Genomic DNA, 25580 nt, shown 5'->3' with positions numbered 1-25580 from the left:
AAGGGACCTTTACTGTTCTAATTTTGGGGGATTCATATTTATTGTTGAGTTGTTGCTTTTTGACTACAGACAACTACCATGGGATGTAGCTCTTACACAACTTGTAGTTACTTGTGGTAATGTGTATGGTGTGGTGGAAGGGGCATAGAAATTGTTGACTGAAGATCTGGATTTGAATTCTGATTTCATTTATCTACATGCTCTGTGATCTCAGCCGAGTTATATAACCGCTACACTTAATTTTCTTCTGTGAATTTATTTACAGGATTTTTTTATATACTTAAGTTCAGTAAACCTTGAGAATTTGTTTCTCATTGCTTGGGTTTGCCACCAAGCCCTGTGATCCAAAAATAAATAGCAGTTTGCCTTCAGATAGCCTGCATTTTGGTAGAGATAAAGTCATGTGAACAGATAATTACAGTGTAATAAGAACTAAAACATTTGTATGAAATGTAGTGAGCATACAGACAATTGAGCTGTTGTGGTTGGATAAGTATATAAATATTATATGTGATTGTTAAAATGTACTGTGAAAGCTGATCTCAAGTTTGATATTAAACCTTAGTATACCTATCTAAGGTATGTGGAAATGCTTTGTTTTACATGTATTTCTTGATTATATGTTGCCACCATAGGTTTGCTAATACAGTGCTTTGTAAGTCACATAGCTTTTTCTTTTTTTAATTGAAGTATATTTAATTTACAATTGTGTTGGTTTTAAGTGTACTGCACAGTGATTCAGTTATACGTAAATATGTATTCTTTTTCAGATTCTTTTTCAGAATCTGATTCTTTTCAGATTCTTTTTCAGAATCTTTTTCAGATTCTTTCCCATTATAGTTTATTACAAAATGTTAGTCCCCTGTGCTATACAGTAGGTCCGTGTTGTTTACCTGTTTATAGTATATATAGTAATGTGTTGATGTTAATCCAGACCTGTGAATTTATCTCACCCCATCCATCCCCTTTGGTAACCATAAGGTTGTTATTTGTGTCTGTGACTCTATTTCTGTTTTGTATTTGTATCATTATTTTTAGATTCCATGTATAAGTGATATGATATTTGTTTTTTTCTGACTTATTTCACTTACTATGATAATCTCTAGGTCCATCCACGTTGCTGCAAATGGCACTGTTTCATTCTTTTTTATAACTGAGTAATATTCCATTGTATATCTGTACCACGTCTTTAACCATTCATCTGTCAGTGGACACTAGATGCTTCCACATCTGGTGCTGCTGTGAACATAGGATGCATGTATCTTTTCAAATTAGTTTTCTCCTACTGTATGCCCAGGAGTTGGATTGCAGGATCATATGGTAACTCTTTTTTTAGTTTTTTAAGAAAACTCCATACTCTTTTTGTTTCCCTAATGATTAGTAATGTTGTCTTTTCATGCTTATTGGCTATATTATCTTTTCCTGTTTTTTGGCTATTTGTGTACCTTTGAAGAAATGTCTGTTCAAATTCTTTGCCTACTTTTTAATCAGATTGGTTTTTGTTGTAGTTGAGTTGTAGAAGTTCTTTGTATATTTTGGATATTAATCTCTCTGATACATGATTTGCAAGTATTTTCTGCCATTCTGTGAATTGCTTCTTCACTCTGTCAATTGTGTCCTTTGGCATAGAAGTTTTAAATTTTGGTAGAGTCTAAATTATCTACTTTTTTCATTTGTTGACTGTACTTCTCTTTTGTTCCAAGAAATCATTGCCAAATCCATTGCCATTAAGCTTTTCCCTTGTGTTTTCCTCTAAGAGTTTTACAGTTTTAGCTTTTATGTCTAGGTCCTTGTTCCATTTGAGTTAAAGTTTGTATTTAGTGTAATGTAAGAGTCTAATTTCCTTCTTATGCTTGTGTATATTTCACTTGCCAGCACCATGTGTTGAAAAGACTGCCCTTTCCTCTTTGAATGGTCTTGGAAACCTTCTCAAAAACCATTTCATCATATCTGCAAGAGTTTATTTCTGGGCTCTATTCTGATTGGTCTATATGTCTGTCCTTATGCCAGTTCCACATTGTTCTGATTATTGTAGCTTTTTATTTTGTTTTGAAGTCAAGAAATATGTGATGGCCAACCTTGTTCTTTTTCAAGATTGTTGTGGTTATTTGGCGTCCCTTGAGATTTCATACAAATTTTAGAACAGATTTTTCTAGTTCTGCAAAAAATATCATTGGGATTTCAATACAGATTACCTTGTATCTGTAGAGCACATTGAGTAGTGTTGACATCTTAACAATGTTAAGTCTTCTGTTCCGTGAACATAAGATGTCTTTCCTTTTTAAAATTTCTTCCAGCAATGTTTTGTAGTTTTCATCATACAAGTGTCATCTCCTTGGTCAAGCTTATTCCTTAATTTTGTATTGGATGCTTTTGGATGCTACCGTAAATGAAATTTTCTTGATTCCCTTTTCAGATTGCTCATTGTTAATGTAAAGAAACACCACTGATTTTTGTGTGTTGACTTTGTATCCTACAACTTTACTGAAACTATTTCTTAATTGTAGTTTTTAAATTCATGACTGAGATAAACATTAAAAACTCTTTAATTTTATTATGAAAGGTTGGAGTTTCAATACATCTCCCACTTCACTTGCATACTTTACTGCTCTGTTACGCTCATTCTGATCCATGTTTCTTTTAAAGCTCTCTTTCAGCATATTAGGATTGCTGATGTAGTCTAGGTACATTAGTGTTCATTTAGAAATCCAGGTATCAGTGGAGTTATTATTGTTTTATTGTGGTTTTTTTTTATTATTATTTACACTTTTTTTCTAAAATTGTCAAAGTACAAAATAAACAGTAAAAATTTATCCCTCTCCTCCCCACACACTAAAGGCAATCACTTTTTATTACCTTTTGTGTTGTTTTCTATTTTTTTTTAATTTGAAGTTTAAGACTAATTTTAGGAAATATTACTCACTTACAGAAGTAAAGAAAATAGTATAAAGAACTCCTACTTACTCATCACTCAGCTTCAACCAACATGGCCAGTCCTGTTTTACCCATATTCCATTTGCATCTTTATTCCTCTTCCACTCAATTACTTTGGAGTTTCTGACATAATTTCATATATAAACATTTCAGTATATGCCAGTAGTCTTTTTAAACCAGAAAATACCATTATCACACTAAATAAATTCTTTAATGTCATCTCATACCTATTAGGTGGTCATGTTCAACTTTACCCAGTTACCTAAAATGTCTGTTTATAGTTAATTTGTTCTAATATGTATCTGAAACATATCTCCATGTTGTATTTTATTAACATATCTACTGAAAAGTGTAGTTTTAATTTATATTTCCCTTATGAGTGAAATTAATCATCTTTGCTAATGTTTGAGGGTGGTTTGCGTTTCTTTTTTAAGAACTGTTTATGGAGAAGGAAATGGCAACCCACTCCAGTAATCTTGCCTGGAAAATCCCACGGATGGAGGAGCCTGGTGGGTTATAGTCCATGGGGTCGCAAAGAGTCGGACACGACTGAGCGACTTCACTTCCTGTAACACAGTATGGGAAATTGTGAACCAAATAAATTACTGTGCAGAAAAGAACAAGGGGGGAGAATAGGGAGGGATATAAAAAAAATGAAAAAAAAAAAAAAAAAAGAACTGTTTATATACCTGATTATTAGGTTGTTGGCCTTTTCCCTATCAATTGATAGGAGCTGTTTATATCTTAGGCATGTTATTGACTTCAAATATTTAAAAATTTAGAAATTCAAATTTGTTGTTAATGATAAAGATCTGATTTTAAAGTGACTATGCTTGTGGTCATATGTCCAGGGACAAATATGAGTATTTTACATTAATTCTACTTTTCACTTGACTACACTATTTTCCCCCAGAAAATATAGTGTGAAACATTGAGGAAGGATTCTGAGTTTTAGTACTGACTTGCTATTCATTCAGAGAGTAGTTACTGAATTATATATTGGGAATCATAGCAGTTGCTGACGATATAACCGTGAAGAAGATACAGTGGGTTTGGGAAGCATTGTATTCTTTTCTCCTTAGGAAAATACTAATACAGTATAATTATATAATGAAGTGATAACAAAAATAAGCCAAATACAAGACACTCTCTCTTGGTTACACTGATAATAACAATGTAATCAGCTGCATGAACTTTTAAATCTGCAAAAGAATAATAACATCTCCCAACTTCTGTTGAAGAGCAGCCTTATCTTCCTCTTGGTTTATAATACCGTGACCCCACCATGCAAGTTTACCTGTAGGAACAACTTGAAGTTTAAACTATTATAGGAGCAATGCACTATAGAAAAGCTTATTCTTTGTGACCTGGAGGTAAAACAGACATAATATCTCCAAATGATTTAAATAGGACCAGACATACTTGAGTTTTTATTAAATATTTGATAGAGAATTAGCATTCTGCCATCTTCAAGCATAAGGTTAAATTCTTTATCCTTCAAATAATTACTTTCTGTTTTATAACTGCTTTTTAAGATCATTAAAATTTTATCATACAGAGTCCATATCTTACTCATCTTTCTACTTGCATTTCCATAGGTAAAAGTGCTTGGCACCTAGTAAGAAATTAGTAAATGGTATCCTAATGAATTGCATCATTTATATCTGCATCAATGGAACGTTTTCTTGAACATAACTTTTTTAAAATCCCATAAGAGAATTCCTTGGCAGTCAGTGGTTGGGACTCAGAGCTTTCACTGCTGTGGCCTGGGTTTAGTCCCTGGTCAGGGAACTAAGATTACACAAGCCTGTGGCATGGCCAAAAAAAATTTCCATGCGATATGAAAATATCAAAATTTTTTGTCTCTGAAACCCTGAAATACTTTACTACCCATTTACTTTAAATTTTTTATTTTTCAGTGATACTGTAAAAGCATCATTTTATAAGAATGACAGTTGTCTGTTCTTTTCTAGTTTTAAGAGAAATGCATGTAGCTTGTTGTATTGTTGTGATCCATGTACGTACTGTTCTATGTGTGACTTATTTTTGCTGTTATTGTTAACCAAACTGCTTGTTTTTCATGTGGCACATAATCATCACCATTTTAGAATTTTTATGCATACCCATTTAAAACTGGGACAGTTTTATTTTTTAGGCTTATAACAGGGATAAAATATTTGTTAGATTTCTTCATGTTTCTTGGTGTTTCAGGTTCTTCAGGAAACTCTATTAATATCTGTGCTTTATGAATCATTTGATATACATGATATATCAAACATATCTAACATTGGATATATGTTTGAGTTGAGAGAAGATAACTTCTGGCACATTTTAATATATTGATTAGGCAACTTTTACCAATTTCGAAATTACTTATGGATTCTTAAAGAGTCTAAATGATTGAGCACTATTTTTTAAAAATTAGTATTTGGGCTTCCCTGATGGCTCGGACGGCAAAGAATCCACCTGCAATGTGGGAGACCTGGGTTCAATTCCTGGGTTGGGAAGATCCCCTGGAAAAGGGCATGGCAACCCATTCCAGTATTCTTGCCTGGCAAATCCCATGGACAGAGGAGCCTGGCGGGCTGCAATCCATGGGGTCACAAAGAGTCGGATACAACTGAGTGACTAAGCACACATATGTTATTTAAAAATATTTTGGTTGGGGCCTGGCAAATTTGCTGAAAGAAAGACTCTTGACAGTCCCTTGTCAGTGTGTTCCACATAGTTCCGTGTAAAATCAGGCCCTGTGACTCTTATTATAACATCAAAGACATGCCTAAAGGATACTTTATTTTTTTTGTTTGAAAGTAGAGGATCCATTTGGAGAAACCAGTGTAAGAGGCCACTTGAAAGACATCAAACATGGACTTGTCCAGACTTCGCAGGTTTTGAAGTATATACAGGAATCAAAATTGACTCATTACTTCTAAACCTTCATGCCCAGGTTAAAAAAAATGGAAAAGTTATAAATGTAGTACTTGAGTTATATAATTTTTCCTAGATATGCATATGAACTTAAATACATTTGAATTCATTTGAATGCAGGGGGTTTTGGGGTGGTTTTTTTTTAACTTTTTAAAATCCCTGTCAGTATCTGGTTTATTATTTTAAAAGCACAAGTTATAAGATGGAATTTAGAATATTTTTCAGAGTGCTACCATTTTAATAAATAGTTTTTTGTCCATGCTACATTCTGCCGTGAACATCTCATAATATTTTCTGTATCTGGTAAATATGGTAATCATTTTCATAGAAAGTGAGGCAGATTTGTGAGGACAGAATTGGACCCCTTTGAAGAAATGGAAAGTTTGAAGGCTCTAATATGATAGGATAAATATGTCTTGATTCACTTTTGGATTGCTCTTTATTTTCCCATGTTTCATCAAAAATTCCAAAAAGATAAAATTCATATTAAGACTACACAAATTAGCAATGAAAGGAATAACAAGTAATTTTGGTCCATAACATCAGTGTCCTGTTCATTATTATGAAAAGCTAGTCATCAGGAAAATGCAAATTGAAAGGGCAATGAGACATCACCACATACATGTCAGAATGACATCATAAAGAACACAAATAACAAATGTTGGTGAGGACGTAGAGAAAAGGGAGCTGTCATACACCGTTAGTGGGAATATAAATCAGTGCAGCTACTGTGGAAAACAGTATGAAGGTGTCTCAAAAATCTGAAAGTAGATCTACCATATGACCCAGCCATCTCACTCCTGGGTTTATATTTGAAAATAAAAACACTAATTTGAAAAGGTAAATGCACACCAGTGTTCATAGCAGTGTTATTTACCATTGCCAAGATATGGAAACAATTTAAGTATCCATCAACAGATGAATGGATAAAGATGCGTGTAAATACACACACACACAGTGGAATATTGGTCAGCCATGAAAAGAATGAAACATTGCCATTTGCAGTAACATGGATGTGCTCAGAGGGTACTTTGCCAAGTGAAAGAAGGCAGACAGAGGAAGGCAGATACTGTATGGTATCACTTCTGTGTGGAATCTAAAAAATTAAATGAGTGAATGTGACAAAAAAAGATGCAGACCCACATATATAAAGAACAAATTAGTGGTTACCTGTGGGGAGAGGTAAGTGGGGGTCATTATAAGATAAGGGATTAAGAGATATAAACTATTAGGTATAAAATAAGCTACAAGTGTATACTGTACAACACATGAAATACAGCCAATATTTTATAGTATAATCTTTAAAAATTGGGAATCACTAATTATACACCTGTAACAGCAACAAACAACGTAATATTATATATCAACTATAATTCAGTTTGAAAAAGAAAACTGTCATTAACCATCACATGTATTATTTTTCCATTTGTATTAACAAACTCAGTAAAATCTGCAAAAAATTAATTTACCTATTTTGATATGATTAAATCTTAAAAGTAAACTAAACAAACCTTAAAAGTGGCTGCATTTTATAAAGACAAATGTCTTTACTTTGGAGCTGAAATTGATTTGGCAGTTACCGAAATAGTAATGTTTTTGGTAGAAGTTTAATTATTTAAGCTATATGTAAAGCCACTATTTGTCAAGAAAAATGTTACTGGACTTAAAATTTATCATTCAAAACCATAAATAACTTGTTTTACAGTGAAAGTATATACATAAATGGTTTGTTCTGGGTAGTGAACGAAAATGAGTATAAATTAGCATAGCAATGATTTTGTTTATGACAAGTTGAATTCTTACCTTATTTCTGAATTCTTACTTAAATTTGTTTCTTCTGTTACGTAAGTACACATGTGAGCCCTTAATTGTTTCATTTTGTCCAAAATTCATATACACGTTGGTGTTGGGTGTACAGTGCTTTTGGTCTTTTGAGCACTGTTTTCTCATTAGGTGTCTCAGGTTTCCAGCGTTAACAATCTCAAATACTTTTTTGAACAGACTGCCTGTTCATACAGGAGCTGCATTGTCGTATAGCCTCATTCCTTCCGATGGGTGTGGAGCAGGATTAAAGCACACTTTATAGGGGTTCTAATTGTGGATGCCTAATTGACTTGATGAATAGCAAATGCTAAAATTTAAACACACATACATACACATACAAACATAAACCTGCTTCAGGGCTGGTCTGCATGACAGAACAAATGCCTCGCAGGTGTTGAATGCTTACAAGATAAAAGAGTAGTCTTTCCACGTTTCCCAAGAATTTTCTTTTGAAGTTTTTAAGGATTTTCTATCTCATTGTTCCTTTTCTTAAAATGGTTCATAGCAATAATCCATTTCATCTTGGGTGCTACTTTTCACTTCTAAAGGCAGACCTGAGTTTTAGAAGTCAGCCAAAATTAAATTTTCACACACTTTGAGAAGGGTAGAAGAGAGTAGAAAACTGCTGACTCTAGTCTTTGGCCTAGTGGGGTAACAAGTTCTTTTCTTAATTCCTCAAAAATGAGTTAATGCTTTATTAAATACTTTAAAGGTCTTCTGAGTTGTCATTACCTGAAAAAGAAGAAATCTTCCCCAGCTAGGGAACTAACTTGACAGATGGAAAAGATTTTTTGAAAATCAAAAGATCATACCAGTTTTTATTTTTAACATTAAAAAAATTTTCCTTTTATTATAATGCTTTACATTTTCACAGTATTCCAACTCTCTCAATACTTTTCTGTAAATTTTCTTTATTTTGAACTTACTATAGATTCACACTGTATGTATACCCTTTACCCAGTTTACCCCAATGGTGATAACATCTTGTATGGGCTTCCTGTGTGGCTCAGTGGTAAAGAATCCACCTGCAGTGCAGGAGATTCAAGAGATGTGGGTTCCATCCCTGGGTCAGGAAGATCCCCTGGAGTAGGAAATGGCAACCCGCTCCAGTATCTTGCCTGGAAAGTCCCATGGACAGAGGAGCCTAGCAGGCTACAGTCCATGAGATGGCAAAGAGTCAGACACGACTGAGCCCAGCACAGTAGCATAGGGAGTAGTTTTATATTTTGTTATCTGACTCAAAAATACATATAACACATGTAATACATATCTTGAACTAGATACAGTAGTGCCTTTTGTTAAGTATGTTTTTATCAGCAGTTGTGTTCCTAGTCCAGGACTTCCTGACACAATCTGTTTTAATCCCAGAAGATTTGAGCCTATATAAGCAGTATTGCTATTAACAAAATACATAGGCTATGCCAGAACATAAACCTTCATTCATAGTGAACATCTAATTATATGCTTGCTCATGCTATTAGGAAGTAACTTTGGTGGAGAAAATTTAATTCTATTTGGCTGTCATACAATAGACTCGGAGCAACAATGTTGCAGATATTTTGTGACTTAAGGGTGCGAATAAGGGAAGTATATTCTTCAAACTAATGGGACTTGGCTCATTGTTCAGAGACCAGACTCAAGTGATTTAATAGTCTAGCATTAGAGGCATAAAGAAACTTAGATTAACTGCTTTAGAAATGATAAAATGTGGGGTTTTTTTTTTCTTTTTCAGGTTTACAAGTGAAAGTAACCAAACTGAAAAAGGAACGAATTTTGTAAGTATCAGTATATATAATACTGGTGTCTTATTTATGGGGTAAATGATATTGATGTTCTATTTGACCTATTTAGTGTGTACCTTGTATAGCTGACGACAAGTTACTCAAAATTCTCAAGGAAAAAGAATAATAATTTACCAATAATTATAAATAATAAGAGTATGGGTAAGGCTTCCCTGGTGGCTCAGAGGTTAAAGCATCTGCCTGCAACGCGTTCGATCCCTGAGTCAGGAAGATCCCCTGGAGAAGGAAATAGCAACCCACTCCAGTATTCTTGCCTGGAGAATTCCAGGGATGGAGGAGCCTGGAAGGCTACAGTCCTTGGTCGCAAAGAGTCGGACACAACTGAGCTACTTCACTTTCAGCCTTAGGTAGTATTTGAATATATTTATATTTTAATATAATTTTAGTATATATATAATCTTTTTCCTTAAACTTATTAAGATGGAAACTGATCTATATATCATTTTGATCTGTTAATGGCATTTTTTTCTCACCTATGGTTAATACCTGGAATTTAAGATACTACAAGATGGGGAGCAGAATAATTGTGGGATTTCTAACTCATAAGAAATGGGAACTAAATGGATATTCTGAGACACCTTTTAACTAGTTTGAAATTCCCAGCAGTTCCCCTGAATTGTTTTGGTTATTAACCCCAGAATCAGATCTGATTTTCTAAGTCAGGAGCAGATTTTATTCATCGTTTTTTAGAACGTCTACATTCAGAAATCTGAAACAGATGGCCTAGTAGAATACTATTATGCACAACAAAGTTTAACATCATTGTGACTAATAATGTTCTACTTGCTTTACAGTATATATACCAGTAGGTCTCAGTTCTTTCCTATTCCTGAATCTTCCAAGGCTTTAACCAGAAGCTGGAATTACCAACTGTTCATCAAAACATGCCTCACTATTTTTTCTATTATAATCTGAAATCAGAAATTGTGAAGTTTTCCATTACAACTAGAAAGTGATGTTTGGAAGATGATTTAGATACAGAAATATGAAATCATAAATTTTTAAAACAGTTTTTTTTAAAGAATAATTTTATGATTCTTCTTAATTAGTGGCACTTTTAAATACTTTGCATGTTGAAAGTCAACATGTTCCTACCTTAAAGATGTCATTTTAAACATTTAAATTTCAGGATGTGTATCTTATTAGTTAGGATATATTTTTTATACAAGAGGTATTTTTCCACATGTCTAACCAAACAACCACAGGAAAAATCTTATATTTGTAAATGAGTGTTGAATATTACTTTCTCAAAAGTCACCTATAACACTTTTAAATCTATGCTTTACTTCACTGTATGGTTCACAGTCATTTGATCTTCTTAGCAGTGTTTTAATATATATTGTGATTACTCTGTGCCTTGCCTACCTTAGGTAGCTTGGGGTTACACATTTTGGAAGCATGGGTAAGTAACTAAATCCCTCTGAGTAATCAGAGAAGTAAAGGGATGCTTCATTTTTCAGAAGAATAGGTCATTGCTTTGTGGGACCAGGAACTTGAATTTGCCTGTGTTACCATAACCCCTCTTTCCAAGTATATTTTACAATAGACTGCCATGGTACAAGATGTCTGGTCTCCATATTGTTAGAACAGCTTTATTTGTAAATTATCTCAGTCCTTAGGAATTCCCACCTGAAAGAAGCAGTTAGAAAAGAAATCAGTAACTGTATTATATTTGTCTGTCATGTAATTGCTTTAGGCCTGTGTTCTGATGTTGTCTCTGTATATAGCTAATGTATCTCTTTTACACAAATTTATTTACAAAATTATACATGTAGAAATGTTGACTGTTGAATTTTTGTTGAATGCTTCCAAAATAGAATCAGTGAAAACCTAGTGCTGCTTCTGAATTAAATATATTTTCAAGAAGTATTGGGAGTTTTTTAATTACTAGTTTTAGCTATTTCTTACTTCTAAAATTTAGTATCTATACATATGCTACCAGAACAATATTTGTTGTTTAGCAGGAGACCACTCTTAGATGTGTTGGTTTGTCATTCAATATCAAATATTCAACCAATATTTAAGACATACCCTCATTGGTATCTGACATTTTGACTTAGTTGTTTTGCTCACCTGTTTTGTTGCCAGTGATACTACATTCATTAGCAATTTTGATACCATCATATGGACATCTCCTTGTTTGTCACCTTTATTTGATTTGATATTTTTGACCCTTGAGAGGTCTGGGGGAAGGTGTTTGAACCACTCTGTTATCTTGTATTTTCAGCTTCCACATCACACAGAGAGTCCCAGTTCAGTTTCTAATGGGTTTTCATAAAATTAATGCATATTTTATATATGTGATTTTTTCCCTGAAATGTAATAATGACAGAGGGGTAAAATATGGCACAGCCTTGGAAAATAACTAGATAGCCTACCAGAAGACAATTTTAGATGTCTTTGTTTTTTCCTGACCATAATCAAAATGGTAAATACTTAAATAGAGCTTACTATTTGCCAGCACTGTTCTGCAGGCTTTGTATTCATTAGTACTCACTTAGTCCTTGCAAATGCCTCATGAGGTAGATACTAACGTATCCACATTTTTTGGGGTACAGAGAGTTTAGGTTACTTGCACCAGGTCACACAGTTGGTACCTGGCAGCTGAGATTCAAACCTAGGAGGCATCAGAATAGGGTTGGTTTGCATCTACTTCACAGTAGACCCTGGCTTAAGAGTAATCCCAGGTAAAAGTTTAAGCAACACAAAACTTTGTAAAAACACAAAGTATAAATCCCTCATAGTTGGAGTAGAAGCGATATGAGTAGAGTTACTTGCTATTTATATTGACAAATGTATATAAAATAATAAAAATAACCAGTAAGTGTACAGTTCAATAGTAATTTTGACTATGTTGAGTCAGTGGTGGCATCAGAATTCACTCTGTTTGTGTTCCAGCATTGTATAATGAGTACCTAGTGCTTAGGAAGATACTTCTATAGAACATAAAAATACTGCAGAGCAAATTTTAGTATAATTTGATCTCTGATTAACCAGATATTCAAATCTCACCTTTTGTGTTTCTTTTGATACAACAGATTCATAATATGTAAGTGGTGAGATCATACTTTGAAGTTCTTAATGACAGAGTAGTCCTGTTAAGAGTGTTTTTCCCTTAAAAAGGAAAAAAACAACTTACTGCTTGACTTTCAGAGATGCACAAAGACTAGAAGAATTCTTCACCAAAAATCAACAGCTGAGAGAGCAACAGAAAGTCCTTCATGAAACCATTAAAGTGTTAGAAGATCGGTGAGTGTGGTTCTTGGGTCCTCTTGAGTAAGAGGTGGTTTCCCTCTTAACAGAGAATATACATTGGTGTTCATTTGTAATCAGTTCTGAGGCTTAATTAAAGTGATCTTTTTTCCAACTTTAGGTCAACTTTCGATAAATAGCTTATGAAATTAAGGATGTTCCCTTAGAGGTTTGTTTTTTCATTAGTTATAGCAATTACATCAGTTTATCTTTTAAATGATGTTTCTTTATCTGGTGTTTGATATCAGACAAGCTCAAGGATAGCAGTGTTCTAACACTTTTGATGCTTTAATTCCATTTTTACTTCTGAATAGGTGGCAACTGCTTCACAGTTCTGTTCCTATCTAACTCCTGTCCTGCCATTCTCTTTTTTTTCCTTGCGTATTTCTCCACTTTCAGGCATTCTAGAGATTCTTTTTACTGAGAATTCCCAAGATAATGCTATTCACCTCCACGTACCGACTTTCTTTTCTCCCACTTCTATGAAGTTAACACTACATTAGAAAAGACTTTGAGATTTTGTTGTTTTCCCTTGTCTGAACTGTAAGTGCTATTTAGGACCTTGAACTACTTAAACAATGTCTCTTCTTGCTTTATTTATAGTTAATATTTTTCCTTTATTATCATTTCCGTATATGTTACAAGAGGGCTGGTAGTTTGATTTTGCCGCTGTGCCTTTACTGGTGGAATAATCTAATATTCCGTGTGCATGCAAACTGAAGTTGAGTACTCTGTCATCCACAACTGCTATCTCCATGGATGTACACTTACTGGAATAAGCAGCCTGTTCTGGAATATATAAAACTCCATATGCTTTAATCAGAGATATGAATTTAAATTCCAGTTTCACACTATAGCCTTAATTAAATTTAATAATAAATAGTTGAGCCTTGTACCATGTTCTAGGTGTTGCTCTAGGGGCTAGGAATAATGCCATCCTTCTAGGTATACCATGGACCTATCAAATATCCATACATCTAACCCTTTTGAAAAAAAGGGAAAAAGGAAGTTCTTAGGCTGCATTGTATTTTAGGAAAGGTTCGACAAGGCCAGTGGGGGGTTCTGCTCTGCTCATTCATTGGCTGGCTTCTGACTGAGATGCTTGGTGTGGTCACCTGTCTGAACAGGTGAAGGATTTCAGAGCACAGCAGTTGGAACCAGTGATTTTACTTCCCACAGTAGGAGATATGTTTTTGTGGTTGCCACACTAAAAGACTGATTGTATTTATTTCCAGCACTCTTTCTGTTTAGTTGATCATTCACAAATTGCTTAGGACTCAAGATGAGTACACTGAGGAAAAAATCACAAAATAAAGTTTTCATTATGTTTTGCATTAATTGGCTTAATACCATTGGCTCTCCATTTCATCCCCAAGCTATAGTCGTCTTCCATTTTAGCTTTTGAAGATATTCCTTTTTAACATATTCAGAACATTTCTTCACTTTGTGATTTAAAGTTTTCGCTGTTCTGTTATTCTTTGCACCTTATGCTTCTTTTCTTAAGTGAGTTGTTCTTCTCCTGTCTCGTTCTGAGAAGAAATGACAGTGGATGAGTGTCCCTACCCTTCCTGTAGAAGCATTTTCTAAATTACTCTCCTTTATTTGGTGAATACATTTAATTGTTAAAATTACCATTTTTATTCTGCAGTTTTTAAAAATTATTCTTTTCTGTTTATTGGTTGTGGTAACTGATTTCATGTGGGTATTACACTTCTCCACTGTTTCTTATTCCTAAATGTTCTTGTTGTCTTTCATTCTGTTCACCGTTAGATTTTTAGGCAGGTGAGCCTATAATTCACTACATGGTGTTAATCTGGGGGTGGGACAAGGAGGGTACCTCATTCCTTTATTCACATGCTTTTTCTCTCCGTTCTTCCAACACTAAAATTTTCTTCTGGGATTACTTTAATGTTTGTCCCTCATTTTATGAAGCTTCATTTAATGAAACTGAGAATGATCTAGATCTGACCATTATTTATTTAATGCAGGATCTGATAGGTTTGAGGGTTCACTCTATACCAAGGTATCCAGCACTTGATCTTCACTTTAACCCTGTGAGGTAGATGATAAATCAGTTTTACAAATGAGGAAACAATGCCGACAAAGAGTTAAACTTTCCCAAGATCACATAGCTAATGAATAATTAGTTTAAATTTGATCCCCAAGCTTCCCGATTTCTACGGTTTGCTATGTATTGTCTTAATTTTATAAATGTTGTATAAGTAAATTACAACTTAACTGATTATCTCAGAGTATTTATGTTTGATATCAAGTTACTAAAACAAGTACTCTGAAATATTAAGTCTTCAACATTGCCTATTATCATAGTCTTGTTTTATTGGAAGGTTGGTTTGTTTTTGGTTACTTTCCTTTTAAATTGCTACTAATTAAATGCTACCTTTAAATGTCAAAGTAGGTACCATTTAGTAAAGTTCTACTGAGTTAAAATTTTACTTTAATTTTATGTCATATGTAAGGATGAATGATAGTCTAGAGCAAGTTTTTCTGAGACCTTTAAAAAACAACATGTATTTTATTAAAATTTCTTAGTGGTAATTCTGCAACTTGCTGTTTACTCTTCATAAGATGAAGTGATTCTTACTTCTTAGCCTAATATTGTGAAAACATCAAGAGAGGTTTAGAGGAAAGGAATTAATGCAATAAAGATAAATTAGATAGTAAAATGTTCTAATTTAATGTGGCTTGCTTGTTTGTGTTTTACTAGTACTGTTATTATATTACATTTATAGACTTTCCTTCAAGGAAGCAAAGTATTTCCCCTAATCTAAGGAACAGTCACTGTGCTAAAGAAGTAGATAGAAGACATTTTTTAAAAAATCTGAACTAAGCAGTTAAACCATAGTTGTCTGATAGACTTTAATATCTTTAAAAGCTCTTTTGGCAGTCATAGGAAACACATGTTTCAACTGTTGTTAAAAGGGAAAATCGGTACTCATAATCAGAGGATTTGTGGTTCTCTAGTTTTCAAATACTGAACCAAATGTCTTCTTTTGTCTTGCTAAGTCTTCTTACTCATAGATTTGAATTTAAATGTATTCTTCAGGAGACCTTCCCTGACTTCCTAGACTAGGTTTAGTTCTGCTGTGTGCTTTCATAGTGTCCTGTATTTCCACTTTAATGTGAATCCTATGCGTGCGTCCAATCCTATGCATTGGACATTTGTCTGCTGAGTCATGTCCAACTGTAGCCCACCAGGCTCCTGTGGTTTTCTAGGCAAAAATACTGAAGTATGTTTGCCATTTCCTGCGCCAGGGGTCCTGATCTAGGAATCGAACCCACATCTCTTGTGTCTCTTGCATTGACAAGTGGATTCTTTACTGCTGTGCCACCTGGTCATGCTTTATTTTAAATACTTCTTATAGGTCAGGAAGCAACAGTTAGAAGTGGACATGGAACAACAGACTAGTTCCAAATAGGAAAAGGAGTACATCAAGGCTATATATTGTCACCCTGCTTATTTAACTTCTATGCAGAGTACATCATGAGAAACACTGGGCTGGAAGAAGCACAAGCTGGAATCAAGATTGCTGGGAGAAATATCAATAACCTCAGATATGCAGATGACACCACCCTTATGGCAGAGAGTGAAGAGGAACTGAAAAACCTCTTGATGAAAGTGAAAGAGGAGAGTGAAAAAGTTGGCTTAAAGCTTAACATTCAGAAAATTAAGATCATGGCATCTGGTCCCATCACCTCATGGGAAATAGATGGGGAGACAGTAGAAACAGTGTCAGACTTTATTTTTTTGGGCTCCAAAATCACTGCGGATGGTGACTGCAGCCATGAAATTAAAAGACGTTTACTCCTTGGAAGGAAAGTTATGACCAACCTAGATAGCATGTTAAAAAGCAGAGACATTACTTTGCCAACAAAGGTCCGTCTGGTCAAGGCTATGGTTTTTCCAGTGGTCATGTATGGATGTGAGAGTTGGACTGTGAAGAAAGCTGAGTGCCGAAGAACTAATGCTTTTGAACTGTGGTGTTGGAGAAGACTCTTGAGAGTTCTTTGGACTGCAAGGAGATCCAACCAGTCCATCCTAAAGGAGATCAGTCCTGGGTGTTCATTGGAAGGACTGATGCTGAAGCTGAAACTCCAATACTTTGGCCACCTCATGCGAAGAGTTGACTCATTGGAAAAGACCCTGATGCTGGGAGGGATTGGGGGCAGGAGGAGAAGGGGATGACAGAGGATGAGATGGCTGGATGGCATCACCAATTCAATGGGCATGAGTTTGGGTAGACTCCGGGAGTTGGTGATGGACAGAGAGGCCTGTCGTGCTACGATTCATGGGGTCGCAAAGAGTCAGACATGACTGAGTGACTGAACTAAACTGAACTGATTGTCTGTCTTTTTCTAGTAGACTGTAAACCCTTTAAAAGAAGTGACGTTATCTTGGTCACTGTTGTATTTTAGCACTGATAGTACTCATTATAGGTGTTTAGTGAAACCCTTTTCAATGAAAATGAATAAATCTGAGGAAGTCTTTTTAGGATATAGCAAACAATTGAACATACTTGTTTATCTGGTAAGTTTTACTGGAAAATGAAAGCTTCTATTTCTTCATCTCTATGAACAAGGTGGAATATAACTCAGAATGCCTAATGCTTTTTGGCTGTTAAAGTAGAATTACTCCTTTCCCTTTTAACTTGCTTATAGCTACTGAAATTGCATTCTCCTATGAAATTGAGGCTGTTTTTTCTTTCTCTGAAGCAGCAGTTAAAGGTAGGCAAGAGGAAAGAAGTGGAATCCTACTGATGGAAATAGGAACTATCCTATTTTCTCACATCCATTTAATTTAAGCTAGGATCAGTGAACAGTCAGGAGTTGACTCTTTACAGATACTTTAATATTATAAGTGGCAGTAAACTGGAGAAAACTAGAAGTAATGAACAAGCTGGGGAATATTGCTTCATTTTATGACTGCCTATACCAGTGACATTTTTAAGCTTGGAAACTAAGGGTTTCAAGAGGTTGTGTTCCGTAATATCTTATGACATTTTAACATATCAGAGTTGAATTCTTGGAAACAATATGGAAAATGGTAGGGTAATGTTTAAAAAATACTTCGTTAGAATTGATTTATGCCACTTAGCTCCTTCAGTGTTTTTCAGTGACTTTTCAATGTCAATGCTCTTTTTGGCCTCTAGATTTAATAGTTCTAGAGCTTAATAGTTTAAAGTGAATAAATTATTTACCTATAATCAGAACTATTTGAATGTTATTGCATGAAGCCCAAGCTATTAATTTGAATAGATGTTTGAAAGAGAAATATGAAATGTGAAGTATTTTTTAAAAATAGTTAAAATTAAGTTTCTTCTTCTTTTTTTTCCCATTTATTTTTATTAGTTGGAGGCTAATTACTTTACAATATTGTAGTGGTTTTTGCCATACATTGACATGAATCAGCCATGGATTTACATGTGTTCCCCATCCCGATCCCCCCTCCCACCTCCCTCTCCATCCCATTCCTCTGGGTCTTCCCAGTGCACCAGCCAAGTTTCTTCCTATAACAGTTTAACAATGTCTTGGTTTGGAATAGTTTAGAGAGAACTTTATCTTTATTTCCTTTGGAGTTTTAAAGGCAAATAGCAAGAACAACAGTAGCAGCAGCTGTTAAGTACAGAATCACAACTAGAGCATCTAATCCTCTGTTTTTATCTTCTCTCTTATTAGTATAATTTATTTAAGTTGAAATAGATTCATGTGGCTTGTGGCTACCATTTTGAACCACAGTTCTAGACTTTTCCCAGTACTGACTTAGGACTCAGCATTCTCCAGTTAGTTTCTATTCGTCTACCAGCAATTGAAATTGCTTTCAATTTGTTTGCTTTCTTTCCCATTTTCCATCTTCATAGTCTTGTGTCTTTAAAAATATATATGTGTCTGTGTGTGTATATATGTATATATATAAAATCTTTACTGTAGCTTTGTGGGATTTGGGGAGGGAGCCATAGTAGATGCAGATGTTCACTTTGTCATCTTTTCTTAGATCTTGATTGTCCTAATTCCTGTCTCTAGAATGTACTCCAATTAAACCATGACGCCGAGTTCTTTATCCTTTGTTCTAGACATTTTAGTCCTATTAATGCAACCTATGATCTCTAATCTTTATTTTTTATACGCATATCAACACTTGTTGGTATGAGTTTTACATAAAAATCTCTCGGTTCTTTTTGTTTCAGTTGTACAGTTTTCATGAATTCATGGCATGTCCTACCATGCTATTACTCCCATAGACATTTCTGTATACTTAGTATCTTATTAAGTTATTGAGTTAAAATTATTATATAGAATTTATATTTGCTAAATTCCTAAAGTGGGATATGTGTCTTTTTTTTTCAACCATATTTTTTCCTGGTTATATAAATAATGAAATTAGAGAAATTTTGAAAAATAAGCAAAATACTAAGAAGAAAATCTTCTATATTATTGGTACCTATGAGATAACTATTAGTAACATTTTGGGAAATACCTTTCTTTTCATCACCCACCCCTTTCATGTATGTATTCTCTCTTCCCTTCAGCCCTCAAGATAATAAAATCTATTTTGTAATCTAACACTGGAGTCTTTTTTTTAAAACTGAAAGAACATAACTTTTTTTTAAACTTTGTATTCTTTGACCTTTAGTATTCATTCAACTAAAAAAGTTGTTGAACACTCATTATGTGTGATATGCTATGCTGGGCAAAGCAGATGCAAGTTTGCATCCAATTCATTGGTACTGGACTGGGTTCAATTTTTGGGTCTAACAAATTAAAACAAGGTCAGTTTCTTCAATAAATAAGTTCCCCTCGAATAGAGTTTAAAATTAGCAGATTTTTATAGAATTGCACTCAGAATTGCAGCCTGTAGAAAATGATATAGCATGATTTCAGCCTATATGGGAATATGTGAAAGGCGTTATAACTAATTAATTTTCTCTGTATTTTCCAATTCAATTCTTTAATTCTTCCTAAAGTATAAAAATCCTGAAATTAATATATGGAGCAGTATCTTATAGTAGTTGACAAATATTTTTTTATTTCAGTTAATTGAGGCATAATTGATAAATAAATATTTTTAAATGTTTATCATAGTGATTTGATAAATGTATACATTGTGAAAGGATCCCTACCATCTGGTAAATTAATACATCCATCACCTCACATATTTTTTATGTTTATTTTTTGATGAGAACATTTTAGTTGTACTCTAAAAATACTTTGCTTTTGTTTCATAGATTAAGAGCAGGATTGTGTGATCGCTGTGCAGTAACTGAAGAACATATGCGGAAGAAGCAACAAGAGTTTGAAAATATTCGGCAGCAGAATCTTAAACTTATCACAGAGCTTAGTGAGTTTCCTTTCTTCACTTACTAAGTATTTAAAACATAGTATGCTACTGTTAAACACGTATTATTAAATTGGTTACAACCAGATGTGTTGTTTACATGTTTTCTTCATTTAGACACAAGGTTAGATGTCATTTTTTTCCCTTTTTGTAGATGTAATCTCATGCTTATTTTAGTAAGAAATAGGGTATAGATTGTTGTTTTGTGATCCCATGGACTGTAGCTCATGAGACTCCTCTGTCCATGGAATTTTTGAGGGTGAAGAAAGGTTATGCAAATACTGTCCATGTTGGCCTTAAAGTCTTACCAGCTGTAAGACAAGAAGCACATTTTCTTTGGATATATACATATTTGTTTCTTTGGTTTCATTTCATGTAATTTGATTATTTATATTTAGTAAATATAGACACAAAGCAGACAATGTAGTACAAAGATGTATGCTTTTCCTGACTTTCACTATTTTTTTAAACACTGTTATAAGTATATCATTTTCAGATTAGTCTACTTACCCCATTTCATGTAGGATTTTCTTACATTTATCTTCCTTTCCAAACTAATTACATATATTGACTTTATTTTTTTCTATTAATTATATTGCTGTCCTCTGGTTACTCAAGCAGAATATATGAGTATATTCTCATTATTATAAAATGAGATAGAAAAAACATAATTTTGTTTTGCTCCCAGAGGTAACTACTATTAAGAACATAATAAATATCTTTCCAAGTCCAAGTTTGTCTATCTTTTGTTTACCTCTGTCCTTCACTTTACCCCCTCCCCCTCTCCTTTTTTAAATTTAAAAAGGATCATCTCCAAAGTATTCTTCTTCTTCTGACATATGTTGTTTTAGACTGTAAGAAATCGTTACATGTTTATATATTTCAGTTCAGTTCAGTCGTTCAGTCGTGTCCGACTCTTTGTGATCCCAGGAACCGCAGCACGACAGGCCTCCCTGTCCATCACCAACTCCTGGAGTTTACCCAGACTCATGTCCATTGAGTTGGTGATGCCATCCAACCATCTCATCCTCTGTCGTCCCCTTCCCCCGCTCTCAATCTTCCCCAGCATCAGGGTCTTTTCCACTGAGTCAGCTCTTTGCATCAGGTGACCAAAGTATTGGAGAGTCACCTTCAGCATCAGTTCTTCCAGTGAACACCCAGGGCTGATCTCCTTTAGGATGGACTGGTTGGATCTCCTTGCAGTCCAAGGGACTCTCAAGAGTCTTCTCCAACACCATAGTTCAAAAGCATCAGTTCTTCAGTGCTCAGCTTTCTTCACAGTCCAACTCTCACATCCGTACATGACCACTGGAAAAACCATAGCCTTGACTAGACGGACCTTTGTTGGCAAAGTAATGTCTCTGCTTTTTAATATGCTATCTAGGTTGGTCATAACTTTACTTCCCAGGAGTAAGCATCTTTTAATTTCATGGCTGCAATCGCCATCTGCAGTGATTTTGGAGCCCCAAAAAATAGTCAGCCACTGTTTCCCAATCTATTTGCCATGAAGTGATGGGACCGGATGCCATGATCTTAGTTTTCTGAATGTTGAACTTTAAGCCAACTTTTCACTCTCCTCTTTCACTTTCATCAAGAGGCTCTTTAGTTCTTCTTCACTTTCTGCCATAAGAATGGTGTCATCTGCATATCTGAGGTTATTGACATTTCTCCCAGCAATCTTGATATCAGCTTGTACCTCTGCCAGTCCAGTGTTTCTCATGATGTACTCTGCATAGAAGTTAAATAAGCAGGGTGACGATATACAGCCTTGACGTACTCCTTTTCCTGTTTGAAACCAGTCTGTTGTTCCATGTCCAGTTGTAACTGTTGGTTCCTGACCTGTATACAGGTTTCTCAAGAGGCAGGTTTAGACCCATAGATTTTGTGGTGTGTATGAATACTTGTATGCATGCATTTATTTAGGAGTGTAAGGTTATTAGTGAGTAGAAAACTATTACATTTATGACACTGACTTCTTGAAGAAGTAGGACTGTTTTCCTAAAATTATGCCACCCTCTGAATAATCCTCATCATTTTCTTTACCTTGTTTCTTTATTTCCTATAAAATAGAAACTGGATCTGAAAGCTTGATAGGTCCAAACTAAACCTTTTTGACAGCAGTACTTCATGGGTCAAATTGTCTACTTTATATTGCATCCTATCAGGATGTAGATATTGTCAGGTTCTTCCACTCTTTGGGGTTGATTGTCAGATTTCTCCATTATACAGTTGAATCTTCCCCTGATACCAAGTAGTCTGAGTTGGAAGGATGGATGTGTGATATTTTGAAATCTTGCAAAAATACAATTCTCCCTCAATCTTTCTTTAGTAATTTTAGTATCCATTGTTGATTCTGGCCTGAATCAATTATTTAATTACAGATTACAAAATGATAATTTTCCATTTCTGTTATTCTTCTTACATTCATCAGCTGGCATTCTTCTATAAACAAGAATTCTTCCTCATCAGTTAGGGCTATTAGTTACCGTAGGATGTAGTTCCTACTAGAAAGGCATGATGCATCTTAATATTTTCCCTTTAATTGCCAGTTTTCAGAATAAGATCTTATATAATAGTTACCTACAATGGTGACAAATGAGGTATTATGTGTTGCATATGTTACGTTTCATTTTGCTTTTGAGGTGAGTGGGCTTCCTCTGTTTTGAACATAACAGACACGTGGAATTTTATGTATTTAGTGTGTCAGTTATGTTATTTATTTTATTGATACTGATTACCTCAGTCTTGTCTGCCTACTCTCTTTTGGTAATCACTTCTATCATGTTACTTCGAGGTCTTCCCTCTTTTAAATCTTTAAACATTTCATTATTATGTAAGATAATGCTGTTACCTGAAATACTTGGGAATCTATATATGAGTCATTTTCTACTGACTCTAGTGGTCATTGAATTAGGATCACTCAGGAGTTCAGGCTTGAACTGGTAATTTCAAGTTCAGTCCCTCTACCAGTGCTGATACCAACAACCACTTGCTTACTCTGCTTGGGTTTCACTCACGTTTTGTTTTTGCTGTTGATTGTGGCAGTGGTTTGGGAGTCTCCTGGATGTCTCTTTCTGTGTCTGGCTCAGTTGTCCTCTCGGATCCTTTCCTGATTTTCTCAACAGCCCAAAGTAAACCTTTTTTCCTTGGAATTTCATTTAGTATTTTATCTGTGCTTCTCTTAACACCTTTGTTACTTTCAGCAGTTAAAAAAAAGTTTATATAGTATCTTGTGTCTTATTAGACTATACTCTCCTTTAGGTCACAGTCATATCTTAAGGTTTTTTTGGAGTTTTTTTCCTGATCCTCCAAAGGAGGCAGTTTAGTAGCCCTCACATATTGTATATAGTCAACAAATTTTTATTTACTCAATGTAAGAAAATATGTTGAGATTTGTAAACCACTAAATTATTAACAGATTTTTGGAGTGTGATTAACTTTCTTTATGAAAGGTTAATTGTACTTATTCTGACTTGATCTCTTTGATATATTCCTCCTAGTAAAACACATGCTTAAGCAGTGACATAATATCAAGGATTAATAAAAATTTTGTTCTGGCAGCCATAGAAATTATAGCCCCAAACTGAGTTTTTGCTTTATAAATAAGGATGGATAGGAAAATTTAGCCAAGCTCGAGTCAAACAAGGAGATGCTGCTTCAGTGGTATATTAAGTTACTGATACCATAATTATTCATGAAACATAGAGTATGACTAAGAAAGAAAATTTACTTAAGTGTGCTTCTGTTATAAAAAATTACACTGATATTCACGGTTATATTTTATGATTAGATTTATTTTGAGATAAATGACTCACTAAAATGGTATTTGAAATTAGTAGGACTGAGTAACCAGATGGAATGCTTTCTTGTCCTCACATGAATAATTAAACTATACTGCCCAGTACATGAGGTCCTCTTTCTTTTTTGCCCACAAGCATTACATAAAATTATCAGTTAATCATTTATGTGAAACTGGCACACTGTGAGGTGTAGTAATCACTACCTAGTAACAAATTAGTTTTGAATAGTAGCATTAACCCTGACTAACATATGACTTAGAATCTGAAATCCTAATTTTTCCATGACTGTTGAAATTATTGAAAGAGCCTGATATGCATCCTAATATAGCTATAATTTATGCCTTCTTTTCACATTATATTTAAGTGAATGAAAAGAACACTCTGCAGGAAGAAAATAAAAAGCTTTCTGAACAGCTGCAGCAGAAGATTGAGTAAGTATTTTTTCTTAATTGTGGCAAAAAAATTGCGTATTTTCCCCTACCTTCTCTTTCTTCATTTTACTTAGCTATGCAAACTGTAAAGATATATTAAGAATCAAAGATTTCTTTTTTAAAAATTATAAAGTATTCTGCAGTTGAGAATACAAGGAAAATCGCTGTATTTTTGTTTTGGAAGTATATATGAAGACTTTGTATGCATCTCTTAGCTTAGTATGTGAATGTATAAAGTATCAAGACATTTTAAAGCATTTTAATTTTTATAACTATTATAAATAAATTATTCAAATAATTTGAAATACTTCTATTTTAAACAAATACTTGAGTTTTGTTACCACCTTTCCAGCTCTGTTCTAGAAACTTAATAAAAGTAATATGAATGATTATGTCCTCTTACACATTTCTCAGGCCTGAAGAACTTCTTTTCCCTCTCCCCCACTTATTGTTAATAAAAATAATAACTTTTATCCTGTATACCAGTTACTCTTCTTGGTGTTCTGTGTTTATTATTTCTAATCCTCACTGTGATTCTTCAAGGTAGTTTTATTGTCTCTACTTTATGGACAAGGAATCCACATCTTACAGAAGTCAAATAACTTGCCGTGGTCTCACAACTAGTAGATAATGAGGCATCACTCAGAACCCCGTATTCTGACTCAGAAGACTCTGTCCTCTCCATTATTTGACAGTGTCTCAAAAGAAGAATCTGTTTTTCTGGATCTAGTCTGATACAGAGAAAGAAATATGGCCAGTTCTTAGTTCCCATTTATGTCAAGTTTATGTAATATCTTTTAAGAGTTACAATTCAGGATAGTCTTAATGGTTTCCAAGGTTTTTAAAGACTGTTGCATTTAAGTGGACATCTTTGAAAATTTTGCTAAACTATGTAGACATAACATGATTTTGCTTTAGTTATTATCTTATGTATAAACACATGTCACAAGTGGAATTAGCATCTTTATCATATCAGTGCTTTTTTTCAGTAGTGGGTGTCCAAAAAGATTTTGATATTTCTGCCATGTTAGCAGTCCACTGAATATTGGTAGCCAAGGAGAATTTTGAGGGGGGATAACAAATGAGGAAAGAAGGATTTGGGGCCAGACTGAGGTTATTAAACAAGTGTGTGTGAAGATGTCAGCACTTACTGATTTTACTTGTGCTGAATATTGAAGTGAGGCTAGAACACAAATTCACAATCATTTCTATATGATTCCAAAGCCTCAAATGTTTTTTGAAATGTTACAACATACCC

The 25580-nt window shown here is 34.2% G+C and overlaps 1 protein-coding gene across 7 annotated transcripts in view; it reads left to right on the top strand.

Annotated features, from left to right (window-relative positions):
* RBBP8 (RB binding protein 8, endonuclease) overlaps positions 1–25580 on the top strand; it is a 78900-nt gene that overhangs the window by 23504 nt on the left and 29816 nt on the right. For all 7 annotated transcript variants that reach the window (XM_065932472.1, XM_065932470.1, XM_065932467.1 and 4 more), the window contains 4 exons: positions 9419–9461; positions 12642–12737; positions 19982–20094; positions 24256–24322. In XM_065932472.1, coding sequence (XP_065788544.1) covers positions 9419–9461; positions 12642–12737; positions 19982–20094; positions 24256–24322 — 319 coding nt within the window. The remainder of the gene's footprint in view (positions 1–9418; positions 9462–12641; positions 12738–19981; positions 20095–24255; positions 24323–25580) is intronic.

This window comes from Muntiacus reevesi, chromosome 4, assembly GCF_963930625.1.
Source record: "Muntiacus reevesi chromosome 4, mMunRee1.1, whole genome shotgun sequence".
Taxonomy (NCBI): Eukaryota; Metazoa; Chordata; class Mammalia; order Artiodactyla; family Cervidae; genus Muntiacus; species Muntiacus reevesi.
The sequence above is the reverse complement of the archived record's forward strand: the minus strand, read 5'-3'. Positions and strand labels throughout refer to the sequence as shown.